This window comes from Acromyrmex echinatior, chromosome 3, assembly GCF_024713525.1.
Source record: "Acromyrmex echinatior isolate Ae372 chromosome 3, ASM2471352v2, whole genome shotgun sequence".
Classification (NCBI taxonomy): Eukaryota; Metazoa; Arthropoda; class Insecta; order Hymenoptera; family Formicidae; genus Acromyrmex; species Acromyrmex echinatior.
This window is the reverse complement of record NC_141854.1, coordinates 13366542-13385871: the sequence shown is the minus strand read 5'-3', so window position 1 is coordinate 13385871 and position 19330 is coordinate 13366542. Positions and strand designations below refer to the sequence as shown.

General features: G+C 31.9%; 1 protein-coding gene across 1 annotated transcript; it reads left to right on the top strand.

The window, feature by feature from the left end:
* Positions 1–762: 762 nt before the first annotated feature.
* Positions 763–18508, top strand: LOC105153216 (IQ motif and ubiquitin-like domain-containing protein). The gene is made up of 4 exons (XM_011067940.2): positions 763–1412; positions 5794–6196; positions 7047–7744; positions 7929–18508. The coding sequence occupies exons 2-4, from the start codon at positions 5835–5837 to the stop codon at positions 8492–8494; spliced, it is 1626 nt and encodes a 541-aa protein (XP_011066242.1). The 5' UTR covers positions 763–1412; positions 5794–5834; the 3' UTR covers positions 8495–18508.
* The last annotated feature ends 822 nt before the right edge of the window (positions 18509–19330 follow it).

Sequence of the window (19330 nt, the reverse complement as noted above, 5' to 3'; positions counted from 1 at the left end):
TATTAAGATTTAATTTTAATTTATGCTTGTTGAGTTTTATAACTGACGTTATAACTGACATCGTGCTAGTATTTATATTATTATATCTGTTCATATATCTATTATATTAATTATTTAAAGAAACGAAACGCCAATAAAAAATTAACTAATAAGTTTTTCATGTTACTCTGATAATACAAAATAATGTTTATATTTTATATTTATGCCCGTCTATCGTATATGTGTACAATTAAACAATGTATGAATTTTTCTCAACTGCCGATACATACAGGTACGTTGTTCAAGTCTCCGAAGAAATAGCAGAAAAGGTTTTATGGTTTTATATCATATATGCAATGTTACTCCGAGAATCGGACAATATTGTTTAAATGAAACCGGCGATAGTGAAAGCTTTTACGTAAGGAACGTACGGAGATAGTGGCGGTTTTTGCACTATAAAAGCTGTTGCGTAACAGGATATAAATTGTTCGCTGTTTCAGAGCTGGCACCATTCGCTATCGTATCACTTTATCGCCGTAACGCAATCTCGTTTATATATACTTGCATTGCAAATATCAGCCGCGCTACCCTTAATTGGTCCCGCGGGCGAATAATTCAAATCGATTTATGCTCAATGCAATTTGTTAGAATGGAAATTAAAAGAAGAAGAGAAGAATATAATAGTTATTGGAATTCTGAAATAAGCTTGCGAATCCAGATATACTTGAGAATTTAGTTGATCTTAATATTAAGAAAGCATCCTCGGAACGCAGGTATCGCGAAAAACGTATCAGATTTGATACACTTGAGGTTTTAAAGTGCATGTTTGCCTCGAATGCGTTATACATGCATCTCGCAGAGAACGCTGAAAGCGGAGATGTATGAATGCCGTCGAAAATTCTCTGTCCCGGGGCGCATAATGTCCGCACACCAGTCTGAATTCATATCCGTCGCGGAGGCTTTTGAATCGGGGAACACACAAAATCGAAAAATAATGGACAAGAGAAGGCTTTTGACCGATCGACCAAGCACGTTGCCACTGGCAACGTTGGATTTAAGGCTTTGAGCTTTCAGGTGCCGCGCTGCGGAGTCTCGCACATGGAGGTAGTACATACGTAGGTCGCATTAAAAGCTACTCTTCGATCTACTTATCCCAGTGGATATCGCGAATGTCAAAATTTGATCGACGATGTGTACTACTTTGCGCACCAACTCAGTTTAATCCGACTAAGTCGTTCAATCTTTCGCGAAATGCAATCGCTTTGCGATAAAAGCATTTTTCCGGCTTATAACGGGCGATAATGCAATTTTAATAAATTACATAGAAACCGTATTAAAATTATAAAGCTATTACACGAAAAGTATTTTAAGATTTTGCTTAAATTATGAAGTGCTTGTGATATCGTGCGACAACGCTTTCGCGTTGCCTTTGGGTGAGTCTCTCGATAAATTTTCTTCCTTAAATTTTGAAAGTATTTATTTTGAGAATCTGTTATAAATTCGTAGTGGAGGAAATTGGGCACACCAACTTCTCTATAATAATGAACATTGCATTAATATTTATGTGCTGCAAATAATTGCGCCGTGTGGCAATTAAATTCGTTGATTGTTCGTAATATTTGGATCTCCAATCGTCATTGTCGCTCTCATATTTCTCGAGCGCCCAATTAAGGACGTGCTCTTGTAAAAACGCGAAATAAGCGCTCTTTTTCTTTGCATTTGCTATGTTTGCGTTAATTACTTCCCTTGCTGTCTACACTGTTCGCCGCATGTTTCCATCGAAAACTCGTCTCTTGCTGCGAAATCATTCACGAGAGGCGCAATCGATCGACTCGTTTGTTTGTTCTCTTTTTTCATCATTTCGTTAACAAAGCTATCCCAGTTACATTGATATGTTATTATGTGTTGCGTGCAAATCGTGATTTCCAATTGTTATTGAATTCTTTTTTTTGGTTTTCTTTTGCGTAGAGAGTTCTGGTGTAAAAGAGAATGGCCAGTCAAATTATTAAAGAAGCATTGGCCTTCGTAAAATGAAACCATTTTTCGTTCCATCGATTACCAATGTGGGTACACTAGAAAGCGCGGTACTTCATAAAATTCAGCTTTCCATCAAAAATCCTTCGTACCTCACTAGTCCTTTTCTTTTGTTCCTCTTGAAATCCTCGCTGTATATTCAGACATTTTATAGAGTACTTTACAAATGGTAATTCTTCTCTAGTATCACATTTATATGCGTATGCGGTACCATATTTTTATAGCATTTTTCTGTTATCTATTATAAACTAAATTAAATATTTATAATACTGATATAGAATGTTTCACTCTTGATTTTTTTTTTAAATTTAATGAATATTACAAGTGAAGCCAAAATGCATCAAAGTAAGTTAAAGCCATTTGTAGGCTTTTACGTTCTGCCTGAAAAAAAAATGTCGAATAATAGTCCATTAGTGGTCTACTATGCAGCCAGCTAGTCATTAAAGCTATCTGCAATCTATATTTTGTCTTTAGGAAAAAAATGTCATAGTCACTTTTTATAGTAAAAAAAAAAGACCATAATAAAACGCTAACTTACAAGAATTATGAATATTTTAACAGAGGATTCTTAAGCAATTTATATTTCTTGCTCGATAATGGTTCAACTCCTTCGTTCATCGCGATCATTAATCTCTCGTTTTATCCATATTTGTCGCTGAGTTTACCAGCGAATTACGTTCGCTGCGAGGAAGCGCATAACTTCCGCCGACGAGGTTGAGAGGAAGGTGTCGCGCGACGACAAACTTTCTCGTCCGTTTATATCTAACTTAAAATTCTCCCTCCGATATCCTTTGCTTTGCATAAATATGTATAACGCGCCCATCTCCGCTGACTTCGCTTCGTGGATGACGATCTCGCGAAAAGTTTTGCTGTGCTCGCGCCGTGCCGTCTCTTAGCAACACCAGGACAGAACTCGCGTCCTTCTGTCTCGGCATCTCGCGCGTAATTTATAATACAGAAAAGTACGTTTTGTGTCACGATACATGGTCGAGAAAGTATACTCAGATTTCCGCTACGTCTTGTCGACATTTTGTGAGTGTCGACCCTTCCCATTCTCTTTCATTCCTCTAATTCCCTTGTCCAAAATAAACATCTTTCCCAATTATTGCCTGCAAATTGTCGCCGCAAGTGCTATTTGCCGAGAGTATTGTTGGACGAAAATAACTCTTCTTGACCTGAGCACCTTTCTTCTCTTTGATTTTCGTCGGGGTTTCTGAAAGTGTTTCCTTGTTTTGTCACGGTGGAAAAAGGAAAGAATCTAAATAAGATGCTTACGCTCATGCTCTCTAAGATCTTCACGTTATTTTTATACTTTGTGTTATTTTTATGCTACTCAAAGAGCAGAAGATTATAAAGGTGATATAATGCCCTATTTATATTTTATACAATAATTTTTTGTTAATAATAATATTTAAATTTAAAACTCAACGATTTATATTTTTCGATGTTATTTATAATCGAAATCAATTCAACTAGACTCAACATTATGATCAGTATTTATTGTATTATTTAGAACATACTTAAGTTTAATAATAATTAAATTTCAAAATATATTTTTAAAATGTTTCAAAATGCTTAAAAGTAAAAATGCGTTACAATAAATGCTGATTATTGTGTATTAACATATTATTAGCGCTATAATGGCGTTGTGAACAAATGATTCTGTAAATAAATGAAATTTATCTAATAGCGAAAATATTAAGACGCGGTATAAATTATATTATAGATGTAAGGATCATAATACTATTTTCTCTAAATATTTTTTTTTGTTACGAAGTTACACAGAGTTATGCTGCAACAAGTTGTGGACAATTCGAATTTATTGTTAAATAAACGTTTTATTAACAGAGTTAAATTTACTTACAAAATTGCGTAAAAGAGAGATATTTGAGCTCGAGTGTTTAAACGGGAAAAAAAGAGGTCAAAGATCTAAAATGCTATGGGCGGAATTCGAGAAATAAGAGCTCTATAAATTTAAATGTTTAAGAAACAAACGGTTTGCAAAACCGAGGATCTATAAATTTATGTATTTGTGAAATAATGGGTTGAAGCGAAGATACTGGATTCAAAAAAGGTTTACACGTTACATTAAATAATAAATATGCAATACACGAGATTTCAACAGACAACTTCGATAGTCTCTTTAATCATAAAATATACATCATTTTATCTTACTTATACGACAGTTTTGCGGAAAATATTTCTCTCGCATATGGTATCGTATAAATATACAAAACAAATATTTCAGAAAGAGAAATGCTTTCTAAGAACAATGTGAGTATATTTTGTCGCAAATTGCAAAGTAGAATTCGATATCAGACAATATGAATATAAACGACTCTTGACGATCGGGATACTACAAATTTAGATGGAATATTTTAAAAAAGAAACGATACATGAAACAGTATATATTGCAAAATAAAATTTATGTTAAATATTTCTTTAATTGTTAAATATTATTTTTTTTTATTAAATATTTATTTATTTAAATAGTATATATTGATAATTATGATCCTGTTGGCCTGTTCAAATTTATTGTAGGACATGTTCCAATAATTTTATATATTGCAATTTCATTATTTTTACAATTATAATTATATTTAAAATATGTATATGATTGAAGTAACATTATTTTTATATATGCGCTTGTGCTAGAATTTTCGATTATTTGTATTTATTCCGCTGATTCTTGCTCGGCTGTATATCTATACACTCTTTGCGATTCCATAAAGCTTGTGCGAAAGTGCAAAGTGTTAGCTGGCGCATTTTCCACTGCAGCTTGCTGTCAGATCTTTTAAACCAAGAGAATAGTAATTTCCTTTACTGTCGAGTATTATCGTTATCCCAGCGGCAGGTCGCTACGATAGTTATTCTTCCACTTTTGCGACCTGGACTTGGCGGGTTTTAACTTGTCTATGGACGTAGGCGTTTAAGTCCCATGGGATGGACCATCGCGCCACAATGCTGAAGATAAAAGATCGCAAGCAATTTCAACCAACCTAAAAGAAAAAATAAAGTAAAATAGCTGACTCAAAGTATCCATGTCGTCTTTTCCTTCGTGAACAATATCGGTTATTGTGCGAAAAGAAGTTTATAAACGAATCTCTTTATAAACGAATAAAAAATTAATTATTTCTTCTCAACAATGCATGAATGTTAAAACACTTAACAATATTCAAATAATTTTTGTAAAAATAATCCATATAAAATAATTTCTGTTTATTTTTGCAATAAAAAAATCTAACTTTTATTATTTTATTATATTTAAATCTAAAAAGTAATAAATAAAAATTAATAAAAATAAAGAATTGGAGAATAATTTTACATTATATTATGAAAGTATTAAATATTATAATATTTTTTTATTAATATGGCTTTTAAATATGTAATTTACGTATCTCGGACTACTTTTATATCATCGTCTCTGATTTTATGATTTTATAAAACATTGGAATTTTTTGTTTTCATATATTTCACCGTAATTTATGCTGAAATATTGTTGTATTATAATATTATCTATCATTTGAAAGCTGAAGATTATTACTGAGAAATTAAAGCATGATTTTCTGTGAGAATTGTAAAATACATTCACATTGTATTATAATCAGAAATTATAATATTAACATCCCTTTAAATACAAGAGCTTTCGTTTCTCTGAAATTTAATATTTCTTCATTTCACATTTTCGATAGAAGAAACAGAGTTACGTAATCTATCCATTATTATGCGATATTATGCTTTTGTCTTTCAACTTTCTTGATCGAAACCTTTTCCTTGTAGACATAGGCGGTTAAATCCTATGGAATAGCCGCTGATGCTCCATGGCGATCGTTGAGAGAATACAAGATTATGGCTCAAGGACAAAGCCATTTCTTGGAGGATGGAGGAATATCGTTACCGGCTTGATCTATCACAATGCTTGCACGCAAACACGCAGCGACGACGGAACGAAAAGTAGGATCACACAGACCATTGCGGTCGTGGACACGGTCACTGACGTCGTCCACGATCAGGCGGTGCAGGTGGAGGCGATGCAATTTTTGCCCGATGCACGTGACAGAATTATAGTACCTGGAATTTTTTCCTTTAGAACACCGGCATCGATCGAAGAGATCAAATCATTATCTTGTCAGGATAATAGTAGAATTCTTAATAATATTATTAAAATACAGAGATGTTATAGGTAAGTGCGGATTTTACTATGAATAAGATATTACGAATAATTTATAATGCATAGGATAGAGTAGGGCTTTTTTATTTCTCGTGTTCATTTTTCGCGATAATGCTTATGTTTCTGAACAGCACATGTTGAATATTCAAAGGTTGTGCTAGTGCTCTCAAGAAACGATCATTGTTGCATAATGTAGCTGCTGTAAGCGCATCACTGTAAAGAGATATTGTTTATCGTCGTAAATTTTTAAAATTTCTTGAAAGTTAAAACTGGTGGAATAGCTCTGTCTATTCTATTATTCTAATTTGACATAATATTGTACAAAGAACGTTTAAATTAGTAAGCACAATTTTCAGTATTTCTGCAATTATTTCTCAATTTTTTGTTGGAACAATATAAAAATGTTATAATGTAGAGGTGTCATTTTATTATGAACAAGATGTTTAGGATATATACAGAGTGGTGCAAAATGTCATCATTTACCTTATATTATGTAATATATTTATTTTTAACAGAATTGGTACAGAGAATTGGTAAGGAGAATTATTTATCAAAATCCGAAAATTTGGATAATTAAATAGTATTACATTTTATGCGCCATCTTATATATATACACAATATAGTTTATTTTTACACAAAAAATGTTTACATTAGTGAAAATATAACTCTTTAATATTTTTGTAATTACTTCTAAACTTTTGTTGAGACAATATAAAAATGTTACAAAGTTAAAGAAAGGGATTTTAATTTTTATTAATCTATTCGCACAATTTAATTCGTGAAAATATACTTTTGTGTATACAAGAATGAAAATTTCATTACGATTAAATTTAAGCAATTATCAATTTGGGTCGGTCCGCAGGGCTTATCGAGCTAGAGTGGCGGCCAGAGCGAACATTTTCCAAGTGGCTGATGTTTCTCGATGTGATGAGGCGAACGTGATCGAGCATGCAGAATGTTCTCAGATGTTGTCCACCTACAGTGGCACGGATTTCGTGATACTAAATCGCTGTCCGCCACGTACGAGTTCGGACTTTGAGTCGCTCTACAATCTCCTAGACCGTTGGCGAATCCTTGAGACCGAGCGAGCGAGTCTCACGCTTCTTGGATCATCGAAGATCGCAGCCTGTGGCCTAATCTTGTCAAAAGAAGTCGAGTTGTTGCGCGCTATAGACTCCATGAAGACCATTGTTCGTCTCAAGAGTAGAGAACAAAAACGATATAGATTCCTAGATGAATTATCCAGATCGATTACCTGGCAGGACAGTCGCGGTCGGCCGATTCTGGTAGACACTTTGCGTGTTCAACGAGCCCGCCAACACAGGAACGTTTATACCTTGCTAGCCAACGAAAATTTGTCTATCCCAGAACGGGTCGATTTATTACACGACGTAAAACAGATCGCTGACATGCACACGTGCAGCCAATCGCATGAGCTCGTTTATTTAGTTAACCAAGAGTTAGACCTTTTAACGTGTCACGTGAATACAAGCAGACTTAATTGGCTCAGGAATCGACTGAAGCTGAGCTTTCTTAAGCTGGCACGCAATACTCTGCAAGGTTTTTCAATTTTTTTCTTTCATTTACGACGGCAGCATAATAGTTTTTTTTCCAAATAATTTATTAAAACTGTAAATAAAAATTTAAATAGTTAAAGAAAGAGTTTATATACATATATGTAGAATTATTTTTAAATTTTAAGACAAGAATTTAGATATTAATTAATAATTTCTATTTATCTCAGGCGATATCGAGGAAGACATACATTTGTTCGACTGGTCGAATACCAACATCACACGACTGTGTAGAACCTGTGGCAAGCTCTTATCCTTAGAGAAGTTTCCTCGTGAAAGGCGACTGCGCTCTTCTTCTTGTGTCTACTGTACGTCTATCCAAATTCGGAAAGGCCCTCGCATCGTGTATGAGCCATACGAGAGAATGTTATGGGAAGTCAGACGTTTCGAAGCCAAGATGGGTTGTTATGGCAGTTTAGCTTTTGTGATCGGAGTCAAGGTCATCTGTCGTTTGGTGAACAAAGTCTGGCATGGTAGATCAGGTATTTCCGAGTGCGACGACCTCGACGAGCTAAGATTGACTCGCTTCCGACGTGAGCTTGAATGGGCGCCCTGGAATTCCTTATTACTGACGAAAACCGAGGTAGCAATTCATCACGGAATCATTCATATTGAGAGCTTCTACGACTCGTCACTCCTGCAGAAATTTTGCATAAAGAATCTTCAAGCAAAAGTACATTTCGAATCGATCGCTCATGCGCGGAGAAATATCGTGACACCGACGGAAGATCAATAATTGAATTTTTTTCTTACGTAATCTTACAATTAGAATGTTATCGATACGTAAATTTTACGTACAAATGAGCGGTGTTATTAAGTATCAAACTGTGCCTTCGGTGGTTATTAGAAGGCTTACTTTATCATGTTAAAAGCTAGCGGAGACTAGTCTTTAAAAATTTTCCATTATTTATCTGTTTGGATTCTTTGATGGTCAGTATAAATAATTTCAATATTAAGCAGTTTTGTGTTATTATTATTGTTATATATTTTTTATTCATCTTTTAAGTTAATAATTAGGCTACTTATGTTATACAAGTCTAGATTAATAAATATTTTGTTATTAAAAGTGTGAAAGATATGAAAAACTTGTATTACGAATTAATTATGAGTCCATAATAATTAATTAAGAGTAGTCTATTTCTTAATACATATCGATCGCAATACTATACATTCAATAGCGATAACATTCTAAAGTTAATAAAAGTAAGAAAGAAGAAAACCGAGAGTAAATTTCAAATTTTATAGGAATGCGGATAATCTTTAACTTATAATTTTGCCCATTATTTTCCTACAATACATTATTTTCCATTATATCGTACAAAAGTTATATTATTGTTTATAGAAATAGTTAGAAAGTTATCGAAGTATTAACACAGTTTAATACCGGAAAACTCAATTTCTGATGTAAAAAAAGATAAAAAATTTATTGGATTTCTATTTATGATTCGCGCAACACCTTTACTGGCTGTTGCGTAATAACAATTGTTCTTCACAATTGTACGAGTGCAGTATATGTGTTTCTACGGTTCCACGAGAGAAATTTCGCGAGTTGAAGGCTCGTTCTAAGCCAATTACCAAGTTGTAGAGAAATGTGCCCGCCTCCGGATGTTGGCCGTTCGTCCTGGCGGAAGTTGGGCGTCGTCGGGGAAATACGTTGAGCTCGCATTATAGCTAGGACATCGCCGTTGTTTCTCGCGTTTTCTCCTGTCGCCTTCGAGGCAAAATGTCCTGGTCACGTTGATAGCGGCAGTTAATCGCGTTGCAGTTTATGAACTAAGTTTCTAAGGAGAGAAAAGCGCAAAGACGCCTCGCACTGTGTCGGTTCAGCTTGGACATTTAAATGCTGTTCTCGCGCGTGACAATTTCAGTGTAACACGTGACAGAAAGTTACTATAAGTTTTTTTCAATAAACGTGATTGCGATAGCAATATCATCATGAAAAATTGTATTGAAAGTATCTATTTATTTAAATTGAAAATAAAATATTACATTAGTATTATAGACAGTATTAAGATTGTAAAGAAAATAGTCAGATAAAATGAAAATAAACTCTATATTAATGTTATCTCTGCCTATTGTTTAAAAAGTTGTACCTATAATTGTACATATAATTGTACCTATATATAATAGTTTAAATATTTTTTATTTGATATACTATTATATTTATATAAAAGATTTATGCTTTCTCTTTATATGTGACAAAGGGTTTACTAGCGTAACTAGACTTGAGTTTATGATCTAATATTGTTGAAACGATCTCGAAACCATTGTTTCGGCGACGAAATGTCGATAAACTGAGGAAACGACACATGTCTGCATGGAAAAACGGCTGCGGTGCGAAAATCGCATCGTATACAGGAAATAAAGTGTTATGGAAAGGTCGACGATAAAAAGCGGCGTAATAAAAGAAATAATAATGCAAAGACAAAGTGCTCGTGTGACAGGCCATTTCACGGCGGTATCCACATATGATGATAATTTTTATTTCTTATCGCCTCAAGCAACCGTGCGTTCCGACCAGCGGCAGCGAATGCCTCCCCGGAGTAACGTTTAAAACGTTACTTTCTTCGTGATAGTCTGGAAGAAATTCAAGATATTAAAGCTTTCGTGTGCCACATGTGTGAAAGTAGATCTGACAACATTTGACTTGATTTTACTTTTTCGGATAGTCGATAAAGGATTTAAATGTCTGTCGAGAATTACGACTTTGGTTAGTATTGGATTTGAAATATTTGAAATATATATTTCAATACATCAGGCGTACGATTTTTAATAGTACCTTCTTTTTATTAACAGATGATTTAATCATAATGGAAAAGATGTATTAAAAATCAAGGAATTATAGCATAATTTTTCCTGTTTTACTTAAAAAACAAAATTTACAAAATAAACTTATTATTATTTATTTTTATTTAATAAACTTTGTTTATCATATAAAGATAATTTTAATTTAATTTAATTTAATTTTCTTGTGTATTCACAAAATTACACTGAAATACGCGAAATATGTAAATACACAAAAAGCTAAGGTACCAGGTGAATGAAATAATATGTTATAAATTACACTTAATTACATTAAAAATATTTGTACATTACACACAGTCATTAACATAATATTATGTTCACACAAAAACACATGAAAAACATACAAAGCATACATATAAAAAAAAGAAACAAAAATAAACAAAAAGAAAATACAGGAGGCAGATGTTGGATGCAGATTAAAGTCAGAGAGTATTTTTCGTGTTAGATAACATACAAAAATCGCCTTTCTTGGCTGGTTTAAGCAGCAAGAGATGAAATCAGTATATTTATTTGATGAGATAAAATTTGCCACTGTGGCGCGAAAAGAAGATAAAGAAAGGAAAGAGTTGATGGAAGAAGATAATATGTTAAAATATTTGGCGGCAGTGTAGGAAAAGATAATTCTGAATTTGATGGAACAATATACAAGAAAGGATAAGCAGCCATCACAAGAATCTATCTAGATAAACATAGCTGCTTAAATCATATCCATAAAGAAACTTATCCAATCAACATTTCTATAATATTATAAGCACGAACATAAAATGTAATTGGGTAATTTTCTTTATGTATACGTTTATGCGGCTATGCAAATTTGTCTGGATAGATCTTAAGGGATGTCGGGAGTGTTGCAGGAATGAAATTCGGTAAAGTGTAGAAGGTGACGAAGAAGATATAAAAGAATGTTAGAACAAAGATACAATATAGAAAGCAACCTAAATAAAAGTTGAAGCGCTGTCGATTTTTTTAGAGTGCTGCAGTGGGAATATATGATTATATTTATGGATATTATGGAAACCTAGGCAGAAGTTCTGGATGGGTTGAATGCGGTTAAGTAATTGCTGGGTCAAAGCTGGAATGTGCAGACCACATTTCCAGCATAGTAGAATAATGAAACTATGAGAAGTTAAGATAAGAGGAATTTTTATAGAGTTAAAAAGAATATGACGAGAGAAATAGATAGGGAGACAAAAGAAAGCTATTTTACACTTGGCAGTGACATAAACGCTGAAAAACCAGAAAGAGTCGAAGTGGACGCCAAGTATTTTAATAGATGAGGAGCGAGGAACTAATGCGGAATTAAAATAGATGTTAAAAGGATTAAGATGAGACAAAGGAAGAATTTGATATAATGAGCAAAGAAGATGAAGAGATAGCCTGTAATGAGCAAGAAAGATTTAGAAGGATTCAAATCTTTTAGTGCGTTTGATGAGATCCATTTTGGCACAGATTAGAGATCGCGATTATAGCCTCAGTAGCCGAGATAGTATCAAATAGACAGAGATTTAATTACATCAAATAAACAGACATTGTTAGCATACGTGTAAATTTATAGACAAGTAAAGTGGATGATAGATCAGCAACGAAAACAGTAAATTTTAGACAAGAACAAATCTTGGGATACATCGGATGAAAAGTTACGGGTGAGAAGAGGATAAAGTAGGAAGAGAAGAGTTTGATTAAACTTTAGTATACTACATACTTATGATATCTTCTTTGATTATTGTAAGAGGGAAGCATATACGTTTTAAGGCAGCATATTCTGTAACAGAGAATTAGGCTTATTATATATAGACAATGATCCCCTTGGCAATACATGAATTTATGCGATTAGTCGATAATGCGAGGCGTAATCTTTCAATCAGTATTCAGCAATTCAACGTGGATAAACAGATAATCGTATTAATCCGGGAACACGGCTAATAAGTACCCGTATATCGTGAATGATTCAGCATTAATGAATCCGTCATTGCGACCTGCCGATAACTAGTCAATGGACAATCCAATGGAAGTACACGGTACTTCCTAATGGATTTGTCGTGATTAAATAGTGGAGGAGCACAATGTACGGTCAGACGCGCGGTATGCTCCTCAGTAAGTAATAAATGGACATTCGCAGTTGACTGCGATATAAAGTCGGCTGCTTAAGTAATAAAGGAAAGGTTTCCATCAGATGTGCTTATAAAGAATTGCATTCACATATATATATTGTACATATACATGTATGTGTGTGTGTGTGTGTGTGTGTGTGTGTGTGTGTGTGTGTGTGTGGTCCGAAATTCGGCATTCGGAATACAGGACATGATACTTTATGCTAAAAGAAACAACTTTTTCCTTTTGCAAAATTGCATTTAAGTAGTTTTTGCTAGAGAATAGGTTGAAGTTATACGAATAAACACAAAAATTATTTACTGAATGTAATTTTACTACAGGAAAAAGTTGTTCGTTTTAGCACAAAAAACAACTTTTTCTTTTAGCAAAATTGCATCCGATAAGTAATTTTTGCAGAAGAGTAGGTTGAAGTTAACAAATAAATGTAGAAATTTTTTATTGGACGCAATTTTGCTAAAGGAAAAAGTTGTTTGTTTTAGCATAAAGTATTATGTCATGTACTTCGAATGGTGGAACTTCGGATCACCTTGTGTGTATACACACACACACACACACACATTGTATATATTTACGTATATATGTATGTAAATATATATATAATATATATACATCGTACAACGCACAGACTAATATTATTGTTACATTAATAATTATATTGTAATAACTTACAATATTACAAATACTTGCTGAAATCATTCAATAATTAAAGATTCAGATTAAATTATTAAATATTTACGTTGCAAACATTTTGGATTACTAAAAGAATAAGTTATTTATGAAATCTAAATTTTAATAATTTATCCTGATATTATATAATCATAAATATAATAATATTATAATTATTAATAATGATAATATAATAGAATAAAATTAATATACATTTATAATGTAATTAATAATAATTAAGTATAACACGTATATATATTATGATTAAAATTGCAAAACAAAAAATACAAAATGTTTTGTAATTATAATGTATAATTAATAACAATAACATGTTGTAATTAATATAAATAAATAATTAATTAACGAATGTAATTCATTGCAAAATAAAAAATATAAAATATTTTGCACATTCTTTTTATGAAGATTATGAATTTAAAAGCGATAGTAGCAATAGTGAATAAAACATAAGAATTTTAACGCATAATAGGATTGTAAACCTCGTCGCTATTAAATAACACTGTTATAAACCAAATCGTTAAGTCCATGTCATTATTATCCTTGGAAACGATTATTTTCGACAATCGTGGTATAATTCATTTGATAGCTATAGTTTCTTACAAATTGAATTGACGGCTGCGGTTTTGCATCGAAATAAGGTTTCTGAGTTTAAATTAGAAAGGATCTGCGCTGCGTCTTCTCTCTCCGGAGGCGCGTGTGAAATCTTATGCACAGCTATAAATAAATTCGATCTAAGCTATGATATAGGTAGCTATATATCTATGTCTTTTTGAGAGCAGTCTGCTTTAAATGCAAATGTGCATCACTTCTCTTGTGTCAGCAGTCTCTTGATATCGGAAGTAGTTCGAGATTACGATGGCATTAATTCCTAATTATTACTATCGTAATCTTGAGTTCCTCCATGAACTAGAACATGCTTTGTCTCTTTATTTTCATTATTCGTATAAATACGAGCATTGAGCAATCGTCTTTTGTTAATAATTTTAAAGTTAAAAATGTATCTTTAATAATAAAATATATGGATATATAAATATCTATTAGAAACTACTTTCAATTTTTTAATTTAAAAAACTTTGTTTTAAATGATCAACTTTACAAAATAATAAATTTAAAAGAAAACACAAGTCATACTTTTCGTAATTTTCTTACAAAAAAAGTATTTTACGTAAATAAAATTTATATTTAATCCATAGTTGGTATATATGATAATTTTCCGGTCCTTTATTATGAGTTGTTCGTGTCTCAATTAATTTTTATCATTTAACAATTATATAAAAATTATTAAGTAATTTTTTACACACACACACACACACACACACACACACACACACACACACACACATACACATTTATTTATTTATTTATTTTCACATCTTTAAAAAATATTTATAAAATTGTATATTTAAAAAAAAAAGGAAAAAAGGAAAAAGGGATCATTATTTAACCAAGTGTTCCTAATAATATTTTAAAAAACAGAAATGCACATGATCCAATAAATAAATGATCCAATCGTGTGTACTAAGGGTTAATTACTACTCGACAATTTAAAAAAATGTCATACAGACTTGATTACTTATAGTTTACAGGAGATAAATTATATGATCAGCATCTTTCTTCTCAAAGGAATGAATCTACAAGAGTGTTAGAAACTATCAAAGATTCCTGATGAAATGTTCGAATAAACAAATATCTTGGTCGACGCTTAGAGCACAATCTCTCGAGTTTGAACGACGTTTCCGTGCGAATATCTAGGACTTAAGAATCGATAGGAGCAAATTGAATTGCGAGAAGTTCTCCTTCGTCGTTGTCAAACTTTCCCATTATTTGAAATTATGAGAGCTTTCGAGGCTCGGAAAACCGGTGTGAACCAATGGCTACTACGGAAAATTAGCAAATCATAGTAATAAAGTTTGAGTCACGCATATATAAAGTTTTATGTAATGTTAGTTATAATTTCTCATTCAACAATATAATTGTAATATAAAACACGTGTGTTATACAACTAACAGATACGTTAGATACATAATACGTAAGATTACTATATCCGTTAAGATTATTATATCCGAATCACAAAATAAGAGTATACATGTACACATTTAAAAGAAGACAATGATTTTTTTGAGAGAATTTTTATTCGATTAAACCATCCACTTAGAACTATCCATTTGGAACAACTAGAACAATCTATAGAAATAAGGAATTGTTTGATTTTTTAAGAAAGAAACTAATAAAATTTTTTTTTATTTAATTGGAGAACGAAACAATATAATATCATTTTGAAACAATGTGATAAAGTTAGAATAATCTGGAACAAAATATAATTTTCAAAAAAAAAAGATTAATTTTATTCTCAAATCGTGTACAAATCTGACACATAATATCATTTTTACATAATCGCAATGAACATATAATTGTTCTGCAGTTCGCTCTATTTTATCTTAGCAACGTTGAATAAAAAAAAATTACTTCGCGAAATTAGCTCTTAATTTAACAACCTCAAACTTTTGCAGTGTCGAGAAAGATTGATGCCATTATTTCATGCATTCTCGCTCTACACTGTTTATATCACGACTTGAAATTTTCTGCTTGAAGGAGTAAAATTATTGTACTGAAATTTGTCTGAAATCCGTTGCTTGATATTTCTAAAAAATATTAAATAATTACACAGGATTAGAATCTAAAAAAAGAATACAAGATTTTCAATTAATATACTTGAAATAAAAAGATGTAAGTAAATTACGTGACGGTACATTAATCAACGTTAAAGATAACAGATCTAAATAACGCTTATGAGAAAATTGGGTTAATGCAATAGTTCTATCAAGAAGTGACTTTCAGCCCTACTTCTACAACAACTATCCAAATAGGTTAGAATATGCTTAACGTTATAACATCGCGACGAACGAGTTTAGTGCAAGTTACTTATTTAAATGACGAAACTTTGAAATCTTTCTTTTTTGCTTTCTTTTTTGGTTTAGTTAATCTATGTTAGTCAATCTCTATATACGCTATCAATTTTTGCTGCAATGCTCGTTGGTAATTATTATTCAATGACGAGTACAATATTATTCGCAGTTTAAACTCGTCGATGCATAGGCATTTGTATACGTGATTAATGAATTTTAATTCACATGCAAAACAATAAAAAAAAAAATAAAGGTGTTACTGTAATATTTGCATGCAATTGTAATGCATCGATATAAAGTACAAACATAAATAGCAATATTAAAATTGATTTGTGCTAACATTATTATAGTGTACTAATTAATTTTATATTTGTTATAATTAAATAAATATAAGAATAAAGTTGATATTATACTTATAAATATTAAAAAGATGTAATAGCAATTTTAATACACATATATTAACTTTTATTTTATTCCTAATTTCTTGTTTATATAATATATCCATCTTTATTATCATTTTTTATAAACTTTATTCTGTTTATTTGTAACATATTGTACAACATAATTATAATACTAATTTGAATGAGAAATTATGTAAATGTTACTTATGTAATGTTTGTTCATATAACCACGTTTATAATAATTTTAATCGAAAACTGAACACAATAATTTTAAATTATAAAAGATATAACTGTGATCTATGAGTATGTAATTTCACAGAATATACAATGTCAAGTTTAGGTTTAATTAATACAGTGTAAACAATTAATAATCGGCATTTCCGATACTAATTTCATTAATTATCTGAAGCATGAGCGGATCTATCCAAAAGTGGCGGCGTCGCATAATTAACGCTCAAACAATAATTAATAATAATCGTGGGCTCGAGCGATTTACGTGCAGAGGTGTTTATTAGCAACGTCATCAACATTAGCAGCGTCCGTATTGATTACCAAGATGCAGAGAAAGTCCAAAACTCGATACACTTGCAATATTCCAACATTCAATCTGTTGTTTAAATATTCAGTACAATGCTCATAAATGCAACGTTGTGAAAACACGTATGGCGCGTTACGATAACATGCGATGTTCTTCAAATGTTGCAAATGAAAACGTGATATCACTTTTAATTTGTGTAAATCCAATGATATTGATACGCTCGTTCGGAAGTAATTTGACATACATAGTGACAGTTTAATATTATATCTCTTATTTTAAAATTATTTTTGTATGAAATATTGCTACAGAAGATATTTTATGTTATCCATTATCTATATAATCGATTTTATAATAATATAAAATACAATAATTATTGATTTTGTAAAATTAATTAATAATTTAATAATTTAATAATTTAAATAACAAATAGTTCATTATATATATTTATGGTTTATTATACATATTAATGTATAATTAAAAAAAATAGTGTACTCCATTATGATATAAATGTTAATAAAATGGTCTGTAAATAGTCTGTAAATAAACTTAATAGAACTAACAATAATGACAGAAACGCAAGATTCATGCGGGATACATTTTGCACGACTAATGCCAAAAAAATGTTACGTACATTCACGCAATATTAATTACGCGTTGTGGAGGAAAGAAATGGTCTCTCAATGTCGGGGAGAAGATTCCATCCGCTGTTACGGTAGCGGATGCACTCATGGGCCGGTGTGTTACATGAGCAACGATCGCATAATAAGTATGGAAATTAATATCAAATCGCCGTGGATATATACACACGGCACACCGAAAACACGGCCGCCGCTGCGCGGTGATTCATAACACGGCCGTCGCATAAATTGTGGGTGATATGTTGGCGCGCAATTAGGGTTTGCTAAATCGGCATTACTAATTAGATTCGGCGTACCGCTCGTACGGTCGACCGGCCGCCGTCGCCGCCGCTGCTACCGTATAGGTAGGTATAATTGATTCGAGTTTGAAATTAATCTATATCCACCGCCTGCCGATGATGATCGATAATCGACCGTGAACACTGTGAGAGAATGCGCCGCGCAAAGTTAAGCGACAGCCGAACAAATACGAATGTCGCGCAAAACTTCGTGACACTTATGTAGGCTTTCGTCGGCAGCATATGAAGCGTGTCAGCGCTAATTAGGAGGCATGATGGAAAGCTATTTATCTTGCACAAGAGTTAATTATGTTTATGTATTAGAGAGAAGTTCAAACTCTGATTTTTGTTTAAAGTAATCTTGATCGAAAATCATAATTCCAATCAATAGAAATAGGTAGGCTTAGTGAGATTTTTACTTTAATAATAATTTACTTGTCAGACACTTTCTGCATAACAAAGAAAAATTATGATATTATGTAAAACTATAATTATAAACGCATGTATTTTATAATAATTTATTAATATGTTATCTTAAATTAGCTGTAGTTAGATTTTATTATATTCACTCATAGACATATGTATTTGTACTCTTTCAATAGTTATATATGTATATAAACAAATTTTACAAAATTACATATAATTGATTAAATTTTGCTTTACAATAATTTAACATAAATCAATTGTTATCCATTTTATTATCGGAGAATAATGCGGAGAAAATTATTTGTATCTCTTCGTCGCGATTACCTACATTAAATCTTACTGATAAAACATTGTGATTTATCGTATTTAAACTTAACTGATGATTTTATGCTTTCTATATTGCAACGCTAATTATAATTATATAATACAATATATTTGTTATATACACTTGCTAAAGAAAATTATTATGTTAAACATAATTTTATATAGCTTTTGCATGTCACTTGTTGACAAAAAAAAAATAAAAAACGCTTTTGAGTTTACGTCGTTCGTAAAGTTGTAACCGCGACATAACAGGTTTGGCCAACTTTTGCTGGTGGGACACGGCAACTACTAAAAATCGATATTAATAACAGACCGTTTTACAGTAGGTTTTTTGTGCTATCATAAATCTGCATTCTCATTTATGTTCCGTCGTTACACGATAACGTGGCACAACGGATCAAAGTCTCCCTCCGAGACGACGTAATTGGCACGAGGAAGCGGCTGCTTGTCGCATTTTGCG